We start from the raw sequence: 13,842 nt of genomic DNA on the forward strand, positions 1-13,842 counted from the left end.
GTTTCACATCTGCAAAAACTAAGAGGAGATAACAACAAGTACCTTACTGAAAATAAATTAAAAGTTTGATGATTGTATTGTAAATTTTGAAAATTGAGTGGTCAAAATGCAAAGGCCCTAAAAGTTCGAGAACTATTTATATACTTTACCCTTTTATTAATTATGCTCACTTTAAAATTAAACTTTTTCTTAATTATTAATTTATTGATTATATGTACCTGCAATTTAGTTTATACCAATTTACAAACAAATTTATAAAGTTAATATATGCGTTTAACCCTAAATTTATTTCTAGAACCATCACTATACAAAACCATAACTTCATGTCTAGATACCCTAAGCTAGGGTGCCTTATTTAATAAATTGAGCCAATAATAAGGTTCAATTATGATTAAGCCTATGGCTACGAGTCATAATGATACCATTGACTTTGAACCAAGCTAACCTTGGTTCGTCAATGAAGATAAATCCACTTATAGAAATACAAATACACAAGAGAGTATTAAAAGGAACGATATTTTAATTTAAGATTAAGAAATCGTAGAAAATAAGTGTAATAAAAATATTATAAAAAGTATAATTTTTTCGGTTGAGTGCAACTTAAAATAATTTTAAACTTTTGATTGAATCGAAAATGTTACATTCTTCGTAACATTTTTTATTCAATTGAAAATGTTAGGAAAAAAATAACATTTAGGTTACGTCCAACCGAAAATATTATATATTTTATAACATTTTATGTTGCGTTCGTTTCTTGTTGTTCCTTAGTCTTAAATTAGATTATCATAAAATAGAACTACACCAAATAACCATAATGAAATTTATAAAATAAAATACAGTTAAAATTAACCTTTAACATTTGATTGAATAATAATTTTGGTTCATATTCTTTTTTTTAAAGAATTTTAGTTTTCAATATTATTTTTTGTTCAAAATGTCTTATATTAGATGAAAATTGTTAATTGACTAACAATCAATATATTACTGACATGATATTTTTACATGTACTTAATTATCGACATGTTATATTGGATGAAAATTATTAATTGATTAACAATCAATATATTACTGGCATGATATTTTTATATTTCACGTTGTTACTTTAGATATTATAGCATATACCAATCATCATCTTAGTTGAATGACTTATATCATGCCATCATCTTTGATGACATGACATATGTCATATAATAATTTTATATGACATAATATGTCACACATCAATTATTTAATACATGTGAAAATATTACAACATTGAATAACGATTTTCATTTAGTAATATTCATTTTAACTAAAAAAATTTAACATTAAAAATATCAAAGGTTAATTTTGATATTATACCAAAATAAAAATTTCCATTGGAAATCTTATACTGAATCTGAATAAAGAAACCCTTTAAAAGGGTCCACAAATTTGATAACAATTATAGCAACCCCAAATCAATCTCATTTATTTTACTATAGGAGAAGCTAAGGAAAGAGACTTTAATTTAAGATTAAGAAAAGTCACGATCAAAACTATTATAAAAATTATAATATTTTTATTTGAGCGTAATTTAAAATATTAATCTTTTTTAATATTTTTTAGTTAAAAACTTTCTTTATAATATATTCAATTGATTAAAAATATTAAAATATTAACATTTTAGATTATACCCAATCAAAAATATTTTATAATATTTTCGGTTATGTCCCTTTCTTCTCGTTGCTTTGCCTTAAATTTGATTGTCTGAATTAACTTTTTTTGTTCTTTTTTCTTTTTCATTTCCTTCTTCCTCTCCAAACATGGCTGAACAAGAAGAAAATCTCCATTACTGGGGAAACATCTCAGAGGAAGACTACTGCAAGCAGCAAGGAATCAAAGGATCAAAATCATTCTACACTTCACCAAGAGGCCTCTCCCTCTTCACAAGAAAATGGCTTCCCTTATCCGATCACCCTCCACGTGGCATCATCTTCGGGATCCATGGGTATGGCAATGATATAAGTTGGACATTCCAGTCCGCATCCATCTTCCTTGCTCACAAAGGATTCGCTTGCTTTGCACTTGACATTGAAGGCCATGGGAGATCCCAAGGTCTAAAATGTTATGTCCCCAGCGTTAACTCCAAGATTGTCTCTTTTTCTTCAATCTCATCAAGAAAGATCATAACTTTGATGGGTAGCCCTGTTTTCTTTATGGAGAATCATGGGTGGTGGCATTGCTTTGCTGGTTCATTTTGCTAATCCAAAAGGGTTCCAAGGTGCTGTTTTGGTGGCACCCATGTGTGAAATATCAGACAAGGTTAAACCCAAATGGCCAATTCCTCAAGCTTTGACCTTTATCTCCAATTTCATGCCAACTCTAGCCATTGTACCAAATGAAGATCTCTTGCACAAGTCGATCAAGGTGTAAGAGAAGATGATTATTGGGAACAGTAATCCTTTCAGATAGTAATCCTTTCAGATATAGAGGGAAACCAAGATTGGGAACTGTTGTTGAGCTCCTGACGGATGTGGTTACCGATCCGGAAGTGAGTCGAGCTCTGTACAGGGAAGCATCGAGTCAAGACAAGACGTTGAAGATCTATGAAGGGATGTGGCATTCGTTGTTGTTCGGTGAACCTGATGACACCATTGAGAATGTTCGTACTGTTATATTGTCTTGGTCCAATGATAGATTTAACACAGATCTGAGAATAGGTTTGATTTATTTGTAAGGAGGTTCAATTAACTTATGAATTGGGATGCCAATTGGTCACCTGATTTTCATTCTGATGTTTTAACTAAAAATTAATACAAGAAAAAGTACAAGGATCGAAATGGCAATAATCATGGTTTGACATTAATGAGTGAATGAATGCACTGTAGCTCCATATGGTAAATTGTATACTCAAAGTGGAAGCTATTCAATTTTCGGTATCTTTAAAAAAAGAATAACAAAACGGAGACCTATCATTTACAACTTTAACTAAAAGAAGGACCAGTTCCAACTCTATACCATCTTTAGAAGAGACCTAAATCCATATACAATGTCAGCGGCGGTGAGAGGTTTGAGAACTATCAATGGCCATGCCAAAACCGAAACAAAAATTTGCTGCTGTGACCAAGGGGATTCTGAGAATCCTCTCCTAATATTAACAGTGTGTTGAAAAAGCCTTAATCCTTGACGTCGAGACGGAAGATGGGTCACGAAATGGTGTTCTACGGGAAGAAATGGGTGATCCGATTCAAGCGTAAACAATGTCGGAATGTAAATTAACAATGTAGCTATAAGAAGTTGAATATCAGGCCATGAACAAGTATTCCAAGTCTTCTACTGTAAGTCGGGCCTGACGCCCTCCAGTTTCATCCTCCCCAAATGCTGAGGCAACCATCTTCCTCTTCTTTTGCTGTTAATTCATGAAAACAAAAATAAGCAGGCATTTACTGCAGATAAAGTTCTATTGAAGCAAGGAACCATTTTTCAAAACACTTCCATATGCAAATTTAAACTTATATTGATTTAGAATTACGCTAGTTATTAGATAATGAAATAAGCATTCAGGCCAGGTGTGTAGCCGACGCAAAGACTCATTTTCTATGTAGAATATTAACAGCTTTATCTATGTTTATAACACTGAATGTAACCTATCAGACCATTAACACTATCAAATGCATCAAAACTTCTCTAGGCAGCTAGCAACCATATCATCATTAAATAAGGAATCATGAATTTGATAAAAGCTAGGGTATGAACCATGAAAGAGAACGGTAAAAAGACATTGTGCCTGCATAAGTGGGGGAAAGGCTTACCTGAAGAGCTAAAATACGATCCTCAACTGTATCTTTCACAGTTAATCGCAAAACGCTTACTGGGCGAGTCTGCCCAATTCGATGTGCTCTATCAATTGCCTGGTCCTCAGTTGTAGGGTTCCACCACAGATCAAGCAGAAGTACATGGCAAGCTGCAACCATGTTCAGCCCAAGACTGGCAGCTTTTAAAGACATAATCACAACTGATACCTACAGGCAAAGGAATGAATTTCAGAACCAAGCAGAATTGTTAAACACCAGAATATTGCAGTCCCTATGATAGAACACAAAATAATAGGGGTAAAGCAAATAAAGTCATTGAGACCTCTGGTAGGGTGTTGAAATCTTTCACTGCTTTATCTCTAGCAGCAACTGACATAGTTCCATCAAGTCTTCTGTATTGGATGGAAGAACTTTTAAGACAGGCTTCAAATATATCCAACATCCTTGTCCACTGGGAAAACACTATAGCCTTCTCCCCAGGTACCTTACAGGAATTATTCAAACTTTCACCCATAAGCAGATCCTTTTCATCAGGAACGACATTTATTGAATCCCCAGAATGGAGATCAGAGGAACCTTCTGGACAGCCACTAGTCCTTGATCTATGATCTTGAGGCTTAGCTAGTGATTTAAGGACCTGAAGGGCAGCCTTAATTTTGGAAGAACCATACAAATTATCCTCAGAACAAGGTCCAAATACCTCAACAACTTTTGAACCAGAACAATCACGAGGCTTATTCTGACCAGGCTGCTCAGAAAGAGAACTGCTTAAACAGTTACTTGTAAACACAGAAGACGCATTTAGTTGAACCTTGCAATTTTTGGTGGGACATTGCTTGTCATCGCTATTAAGATGTTCAGAGATGCATTGGTTGCAGAAAACATGACCACAGATAGTGACAACAGCATCTTCCGGTGGATCCTACGAAACATAAGCACCGCTGTCAGTACAGAAGAATAAAACTTAAAAAGTTAAAGAAAATTTTTTTTTGATAAAAAAGGAAGGTCTCATTAAAACCCCCCTTCATAACCATCAAGCTACCAAAATAGTTCGACGGAAATTGGGAGGAAAAGAATACCTCAAGAATTTTATTCCTGTAATACCAAGTACATCAAAATTCCAATACACCCTTACATAACCCAAATACAACCTCAAGAACTATTCTCTCTACATTCCCAATTTTTCTAAAACCTACTCTCTAATTGGACAAGATAACCCTTAATACAACTTAAACTTCATAATCAAAACAGAAGAGAAACATAAACAAGACAAAATTACCCAATACCCGACTTAGCAAGCTCATTTGCCTTCCAATTGCAACATCTGTTAGTGTGCCTAAGGATAACATTTTTATTTGACACCACTTCACAAATGTCCTTCACCATAGAATCGAATAAGGGTGGGCAAGAAATAGGGTTTTTCATTCACTTCAAAGCCTTCAAACAGTTTGTTTCTAGAATCAATCTTCCTTTAGAAACCCATTCTTTTCCAAAGAAAAATCGCAATCCTGCTTTAATAGCCATCAATTCAGCCAATATAGGAGGACCAGGACCCACCTTATAAGAAAAAGAACCCAACATCTTACCATTTGCGTCATGAATAATACCTCCAATACCCCCTCTAAGCCACTCCTTCTCCACTGCCCCATCGACATTAATCTTTAGAAACCCTGAAGGAGGGGGTGACCAAACAGATGAGGGTGGAATCACCCTCTTCATATTCCACTGAATATCCGCCAAGGCTGGATTGCTGACTAAGCTATCAAACTGCTTCTTCACATCAGTAAATTTCGCCGCAAACCAAGAAACCAGTCTGAATCTGCATAGAAAACCCAGTTGCACAGAATCGAAATAACCTTCTTTGAAAATTAATTCATTCCTACATTTCCACACCGACCACATGGTCGCGCCTGGTATTAACGACCAAATGGGAGAGAAACACTTTAACTCCATCCAAGTGACAATAAGGTCCACCAGATTATATGGCAGCACCGCTGAAACATTCCAAAGACACAAGAAGTAGCACCAAATGTCCCTCACAAACTTGCAGGTTACCAACAAATGCGACACGGTTTCTTCTTCAAGTCTACAGAGAGGACACAAAACATCTTCCACACCTCTCTTAATAAGCTCCGTTCTCACTTCCAATTTGTTATGCATTACTTGCCAAACAAAGTTTCCACTCTCGGGGGTGCCAACCCAATCCAAATCTTCTTCGTCCAACCCGATATACAAGTCTGTCTATCATACAAAAGTTTCATACAAGACTTTACTGAGTAAATACCCTACCCGTTCCCATGCCAAATGTATTCATCCTTTTTCTCCTCATAACAATGAATATTATATAACAATGACATTATTTCTGTCCATTGCACCACCTCCCAATCAACAAGATTTCTTCTCAAAGGAATGTTCCAACCCCAGCCCGATTGTTCTCTACATCTGAAGTCGGCAATCTTACCCTCCTTATTAACTGCTAACTCAAACATTCTCGGAAATTGTACCTTAAGAGGTAAACCACCCAACCAATTGTCTAACCAAAACCTTAAAGATTCACCATTCCCCACCCGAAATTTTAAGTTATTTTGGAAACATTGCCCAAACTCATCCTCCTTCACGCAATTGTTCAGAATTCCTTTCCAAATCCAGGATGCCCTGTTCTTGGCTGTAAGTTCAATTCGAATCGCTCTCGGGTCTACATTTTAATTGCTGCACACCAATCTTTTCCACCAAGTGTCTGTCTCTATCGCAAATTTCCAAGCCCATTTCCCAAGGAGTGCTCTATTCAGTAAATTCAAATCTGTAATACCAAGGCCTCCTAAATGTTTAGGCAGACACACAGTTAACAATTTAACCCAATGAATCTTCTTATTCTCTTCTGACCCTCCCCATAAAAACTTAGCCATGATCGAATTTAACTTCTTCAAGACCAAAGTTGGAATTTTAAAAATGGACAGATAATATATGGGCATGGAACTAAGCACTGATTTCACTAACACCACTCTCCCAGCTAGAGACAAGGCAGCCACTTTCCATCCTCCTAATTTTTTATAAAATCTATGAACTATCGGCTCCCAAAGGACGGTTGAATTTTTCTTCGCACCGAGAGGCAGACCCAGATACTCAATTGGAAACTCCCCCACATAACACCCAAGTTCATCAGCCCATTCCTTCAAAACACACTCTTCCATGTTAATACCTACGATACTGCTTTTCTCCAAATTCAACTGCAGCCCTGACATTAACTCAAAAAAGCGAAGTATTCTACTAACATTCTTCAACTGACCCAGAGAGGCATCACAGAAGATTAGCAGATCATCTGCAAACTGTAGATGTGATAACATGAAAGAATTCCCTAACTTCCCTATCTTAAATCCTCGAAAAAGCCCCATATTTATTGCCTTAGACATCATCAAATGTAGCACTTCCCCGATCAAATTAAATAACAATGGGGACAAAGAACACCCTTGCCGAAGCCCTCTAGCAATTTTAAATTCTTCCGTCGGGGACCCATTAACTAAAATAGAGATTGAGGCCGTAGAAATACATTTCAAAATCCATGAACACCACCTACTACCAAATCCCATATTTTCCATAATCTTTAACAGCATCCCCCAATCAACATAGTCATACGCTCTCCTGAAATCAACTTTAAACGCCACTCCTTTAAGGACTTTTTTCCTCCAATGTATTCCTTCGTTGGCCAAGAAAGAACAATCCATAATCAGCCGTCCCGGGATAAAAGCAAATTGTGATGGCCCTACTACTTCATTAATACACCCTCTCAACCTTCTAGCGAGAACCTTTGATAAAATTTAGTAAAGAGCTATGCATACCCCAAGCTGCACCATAAATGTATATATATATCTATCTTAAAAATTGAACCATCTAAATATACCCAAACAAGTATTACATCTAAATTCTAATTGAATGAATACTTATTTGATCACTCAAATCCTTAAAAAATAATATTAACAGACAGAAATGTGACGGCAATACAAATCAATGGAATAGTGTAAAAGGAGAAGCAGTTCTGAAAGTGTAAAAAAACAAACTAAAAGAACAAACCGAAATAACCACATACATTGCAGATGACACAGAGTTCCAAAGATGATAAACAACTCAGAAGAAATGTTAGCTTCTCCTGGGGAAGCTTCATTGCAACCTCAATTGACGATTTCCATGAGGAGTTTGAATCAAAACCTCTGACCAGAAGAGGATGATCACAGGCTTGGCGAAGACGCAAAAGCATCAACAAGATATTCACGTAGTTCTGTTTGACAGTTCCTGCAGCGGCATACTCCTGAGAATGTAATAGAATAATGATAAAGCCACATTAACTATTAGCGGCATTAGGTAGATCCTGCAAAACTACAAGAAACATGCAATATCTACGAGTATCTAAAATTTAGTTGGACTAAGAAAGAACATACATTAAACTGAGCACGTGATTCAGTCTCCAGTCTAGTATAGAAGTCACGTTCCTCCTTTGTGAATTCCACCTTTTTCAGTTCTATCACTTTTGGTGGCAAGTTAATTAGAGGTTTCCCATCAAGAATAGTGCCTGTAAAAGTTGGCAAAAAATTATAACAAGTGACTGCATTTAGTTGCATGCAAATAAAACTCTAAAGGAAACACTACAACCAACCATATAAATTGGATACGGAACATCACAGTAGAAACAGATTTCACCGCAAGACCAACTAAAACTAAAGAAAAATAGTTAATACCTTTCATGCGGCGTAACATTATTGTCTGCAAGATAGCTTGCAATTTTGGATAGCCTTTTGCTGGATTTCTAGTAATCGGGATCTTTATGGAAGAACAGAATGATTTGTAAGCAGCATATGGGTCATATCTCAGAAATCTGAAATAGCTATACAGGTCGTCAATGGCATTTTGAATTGGAGTCCCAGACAAGCACCATCTACGTTTAGCACGAAGGCCCCAACAGGCCCTAGCAACTTGAGTTTTATGGTTTTTAATGCTTTGGGCCTCATCTAGAACAATTCTAAACCATCCAACTCTTGCGAGAGGTCGAGAAGCAGAATCAAGAAGCAAATCATCCACCCCCTTCTTGTGTTTCACTCCTTTTTTATTAGAACTAAGCGGGTATTTCCTTTTTCTGCTTGGTGGAAAATCCAGAGATGAAGCCCTGCCACCTTCCAACTTCCCTTTCTCATCATCATCTCCGTGAACAGGAGGCGGCTTTGGGACCTCCATGCTAACAATTGAATATGTAGTAAGGACAACATCATATTTTGCCAACTCAAAAGGATCCTTTGTCCTGTTGGTTCCATGGTACACTAGAAAAGAGAGATTTGCTTTGCTTGTCACCTTATTCTGCAACTCATCTGCCCACTGCCGCAGTACACTTGTGGGACATACAATAAGAGTTCCGGCAGCTGGCCTTCCCTTTTCTTTCCCTGGTAGATTAGAGCTTTTATTTGAAGCACCATTTAACATAACTTGATTGTTATCAGAATCTTGCTTCACCTCTTCATCGTCATCCAAATTTAGTGTTTCCAGCTCAACCTTTCTCATATCTTGAGAAGATGCTGTAGAAGATGGAGAAGGCCTCTCATTAAGAATAAGTGCAATTGTTGACACAGTTTTTCCTAATCCCTGCAATAAATAATATATATTAAAACATGATTCACTAGTTATTTAACTAGTGCATGGCAACTTCCGAATTTGGAACTGACCTGATCATCTGCAAGAATTCCTCCTGAACAGTGTAAGCCAGCTTTCTCCTTCTGGGACATCCATGACAAAGCAATTCTCTGTCCAAGGTTATGTTAGAAAGGAATTGGAACAGAATCATAACACTCACAATTAAACATGTAAGAGAAAATAGGCAGTCGGTATGCAAGCATACAGAAATCAGAAAAGCAACATGTAAAGAACAATTTTCAAAACAGTAAAACCATAATTAATAAGTAACACGATATCTTAAATTAAACACAATAAAACTACCACAATTCTCAACCTATGAAGCTCAAGATTCACAGAGTAAAATATGGAGAAAATATATGATATGGAACAATTCAAACCTGATGTCGTAGAAGAGGTACTGCCAAAACACCTTCTGGAGGACTAGCTTCAGATTTTGGCTGAGAAAGGCCCTGTTAGGCTACCAATTTTATTAATCAGGTAAACATAAAGCCATAAACATTATACACAACATTTATTCTAATAAAAAAAAACCACCAATTTATCTCATAAATAAGGAACAACATAAATAAGGCAACATCAAGACATCCACACAGAAGTATCAAAGGAGCCTAAATATCTATCTTGCAAAACATTTTCAACATGAAATCTATCGTGTGAAACCCAATTTGACGGAAAGTTGAATTGAACTGAGAAGTTACTTGAAAGAATCTAAACTCTTGAAGTTTTTATTCAAAACTTTTCATTACACATTGTAACAGTTAATGGAGCAGTATTTCATTCAAAAGCTCTTTTGGCCAAATGCAAGGCCCTAGTGCTATTTGAAAGAACATGAAGCAAGGAAGGTACAGTGACAGAAACCAAACAGTGGAAACATCTTTAGAATTATAAGATATTGTTTCACTCATGGTCAAGCCTCCATAAAACAGGTTTGATAATGGAAGAACCACAATCATCTTTTATCAAGAGTTCAGTTTCACTCTTCCAAAGCATTATTTTGTCTTTTGGGCAAAAACATCAGAAAAGAGTCATCAAAGGGCAGATCGCAAAATTTTGGAACTCTTTATCAGAGAGTGGTTCAATCAAACAGGTTGGCAAATCATTAACAGCCCTATTATATTTAACCATTATAACAGATGATACTCAACTTCTTTGGCAGTCAGAGACAAGCAAGTTTTGGAAGCAGAATTCGTCGAAAGAGACCAGGGAAATATTAGGGGCACTATTACATTAAACCACTCCAAGGTAACTCTCTTTTCTTTTCTTGGGGGTGGGGGGTGTGAGGGGTTTCAAAGATAATGAACAACTAAGTAAAGATGTAACACAGAATAAGCAAAAGACAGATCTTTTCCCTAGCAAGTTAACAGAAGTGCACTGTAATGCTGACAACCCCCAGAAATTCAACCGAACTCTGTTGATTCAGCAAGGCGTAAAAGCAGAAACAATGCAACCTCAAACAAGTAGCACTAACCTGCAATGCCTCCTGAAAAATTAACTGTTCATCATTTCCCTTAAGCCTGATACCCCCCACTCCTGAGTTATGAGGCTGAGTACCAGATGTATTCAGCAAATTTGAAGTCTTCTTCACAAGCACCAGGGATTGGTTTGGGCTGGCTGGTTGACTAATATCTTCAAGAATGCATATATCAGGGTCATCATAAACATGGGATCCGCAATCTGAGGAATTGCTATGAATAGATTCAGGGCTGACTTTTGAAAGACCAAAATTCCTACAAGGAATCAACTTATTCTCTCTTCCATCCTGAAAACAACTTAACTGCACCTTGGTTGAAGTAATTGGGTGAGCACTGGAAAAATATTGCTCTGAGGCTAAATTCAAATGGTCATCACCAAACAAAGATTTACTACTAACATTTATATCGTGACGAGCATCCTTGCCAAAAACCATAAACTCCTGATTAGATATAGAAGAATAAATGTCAGGTGAATGCTTTAAGGCTTCATCAAGTGAATCAGCATCTCTGCCATTATACTTTCTTAGGTTAGCTTCATTTAAAGGTTCAGCAGAATCGGAGAAAATGTTGCCAGATGTAATCAATTTGTTATGTTCATTCTTTACAAAAACTACTTGACTGTTTTCTGAAGTACGGGGATGAGAATGAGGGAATGACTGCACCGATCTTTTTTCATCAATGCGCTCATCAGCGGCAATGTAAGAAAATTTGCTATAGGCTGGTAAAACACGTCCATTCCCGTCACCTTGACAATGTAGAGGCTTTACATCAGAGAAAGCAGTCATTGAGAGCTGTGACACAGATCCATTATCAGTTCTTCCCTGAGCATAGATTGTCCTACTACTTGAGTATGCACTCTCAGTGGGAAATTCCAGAACTTCACCCTCCTTATTTTCTTCAAACATAAAATTGAAGGAACCACGCAAGTGTTGCATTGAGGAATCAGCAAAATATGGATCATTTCCATTCATGTAATGAGGTATAACTGAAGAAGGACCACTAACATCACTAACCATATCAGAACCATGATAGATGATAGACTTATTAGAAGTAAGATTGTGTGAACTCATAGCTGCATCAAAGGAAGAAAACTCCACAGACCTAGCTACCTCAATATCAGGAGCTTCAAGGCTTGTCACTGAATTAGTTAGAAAATCACCATACTGATCAAATGTTATGTTTGTATTCTCATCAGCAGGTCTTTGCAAAGCATCTGAATATTCAATAAACAAGAATCAGCATTTCCACTAAAAATTTCAGGGAGAGACCTACAGAAATTATAAATGCAAAACTGAAAGACATTGTTTAGGTCAAAGCATGAAGTAGGAAACATACTTTTGAAGTCAAACTCCACTTTAGTATTGATGGACCATAAGCTAGTTTCATCATCCACAAGATCAAAATTTAAATTATCTCCGTGATCTAACACATGGTTGCCATCTATCTCAGTAAAACTAGATGTTGTACTACAGCTGGGCATCTCAAGCAGAGACATTTCAGCCCTCTCTCTGTAGGATGTCCCTTGACAAGCAGACCACTCTTTCAAACTAGCAGAGGATGTTTGGACCGGTGAGGGTTCTAAATTCCCGTGATAATCAAATGAGCCACCAGAAGTAAACCCCAAGGAAGGTGAATCTTCAAATCCCAAGCAAGAGAAAATCATCAAATTTTCATTATATTAAAAAAAATATAAAGAAAATGTTTCTGCTAAGAAATTTTACCACTCTGAAACTGGATGGATTGGAGACCCGAGTTCCTCTGAGACATATTTCTAGGTGATAGATCTTTTGGATTACTCTGAAATTTAGCAAAGAAAAGATAACTTACCCAATGAAATAATAGAAAACAGAATTGAGCTATAACAGAGAAACAAGGGCCAACATAAAAAAAGCCATGAAATATCAGTTTAACAATCTATAAGCCTAGAGACTCAAAGTAGAGCATAGTCAATTACAATTTCAGCAACTTAAATTATATGAACTAGAACTTCAAATTCAAAAATTAAGCAAGGAAGTCCTTGAACTAAATAAATTCCAAAAAAAATAATCATAGTGCAATACAATAGTTATAAATAAAACCAGTTAACATTAAGCAGCCATTGACTCATTGCTTATAACTCGATACGTGAAGAGGTAACTTGCAAGGGTTTTCAATGAAATAGTACGTGATCCACACAACAAATTCCTTTTCGAAAATTCCACACTAGAAATCTTCACCCTCCATAACCCCAAAAGTGGCGCCGAATTTAACCGTGAAAAAAAGTAACTAACTACCTGCGGAGGATCATCAGACCTCTCCTCAAGAATACGAATCAAGCTGTCGATATCCATGCTGAGACCATCGCCAGCGAAATCATCATTGAACTTACAATCAGCGAAGCTATCATTATACTTATCCTCCGCCATCAGCAACATCGAAACCAAAAAAAGGAAAACCCTAATAAAAAATCCTACTAAAACCCGGCCAATTCACAAAAAAAGAACAAATTATTGGGATCCAATCGCATCGATTCAACGAAGAAATCACGGGGAAGTTTCTTGTACAGTTGGCGGTCACAAATTAGATGCGACTTTTTGTAAAGAAAAATTACAAAAAAGAAAAACAATTGACAAGAGAATCGTGAAGAACGCGGTGGGTGGCTTTTTTCTTTGGATTTAAATGAATGGATTGGTTTATTGTAGAAAGACTTTTTGAATTTCCTTTTCTTTAATGTATTTATTATTATATTAATTAATTTCTTGTTTCTGAATTCTAATTGGTCTCTTCCGTTGAGAGCGGAGACGGCGGCGAATAAGACAATAGTGTCTAATACGGCGCCGTCTTAGGGTTCTTTATTATGAAATTGCGCAAGTCGGTTGAAGTGACACGCGCGTAAAACGCGCATGATTGAGTTATTTGGCTTGTGATATTTTTAAGGA

General features: G+C 36.5%; 1 protein-coding gene and 1 pseudogene across 3 annotated transcripts; one reads left to right on the plus strand and one right to left on the minus strand.

Moving 5' to 3' along the window:
- Positions 1 to 1,753: 1,753 nt before the first annotated feature.
- On the plus strand, positions 1,754 to 2,698 carry LOC120119270 (annotated as a pseudogene).
- Positions 2,699 to 2,905: 207 nt separating this feature from the next.
- On the minus strand, positions 2,906 to 13,593 carry LOC120119424 (helicase-like transcription factor CHR28). 3 transcript variants are annotated; one of them, XM_039139234.1, is made up of 12 exons: positions 13,198 to 13,590; positions 12,646 to 12,721; positions 12,260 to 12,559; positions 10,921 to 12,137; positions 9,830 to 9,901; positions 9,482 to 9,559; positions 8,507 to 9,401; positions 8,210 to 8,340; positions 7,861 to 8,079; positions 4,099 to 4,698; positions 3,774 to 3,983; positions 2,906 to 3,370 (listed from the first exon to the last, which is right to left on the minus strand). In XM_039139234.1, exons 1-12 carry the CDS (start codon positions 13,336 to 13,338, stop codon positions 3,266 to 3,268), a joined length of 4,044 nt encoding a protein of 1,347 aa, XP_038995165.1. In that variant the 5' UTR covers positions 13,339 to 13,590; the 3' UTR covers positions 2,906 to 3,265. The 3 variants fall into 3 exon arrangements, with proteins under 3 accessions (XP_038995165.1, XP_038995167.1, XP_038995168.1); XM_039139236.1 differs by lacking the exon at positions 9,830 to 9,901; XM_039139237.1 differs by lacking the exon at positions 2,906 to 3,370 and having other exon boundaries at positions 3,923 to 4,035; positions 4,073 to 4,698; positions 13,198 to 13,593.
- Between the last annotated feature and the right edge of the window lie 249 nt (positions 13,594 to 13,842).

Source organism: Hibiscus syriacus, unplaced genomic scaffold, assembly GCF_006381635.1.
Source record: "Hibiscus syriacus cultivar Baekdansim isolate YM2019G1 unplaced genomic scaffold, ASM638163v2 tig00110332_pilon, whole genome shotgun sequence".
Taxonomy (NCBI): Eukaryota; Viridiplantae; Streptophyta; class Magnoliopsida; order Malvales; family Malvaceae; genus Hibiscus; species Hibiscus syriacus.

What these genes read in the sequence shown, in the direction of transcription:
- LOC120119424 (XM_039139234.1), bottom strand. Translation starts at nt 13,338, where the DNA reads ATGTTGCTGATGGCGGAGGATAAGTATAATGATAGCTTCGCTGATTGT. An exon ending in AACTCTGTGTCATCTGCAAT is followed by an intron (nt 4,699 to 7,860) that starts GTATGTGGTTAT and finishes TATGTTTCGTAG; the next exon opens with GATCCACCGGAAGATGCTGT. An exon ending in ATCGTATTTTAGCTCTTCAG is followed by an intron (nt 3,371 to 3,773) that starts GTAAGCCTTTCC and finishes ATGAATTAACAG; the next exon opens with CAAAAGAAGAGGAAGATGGT.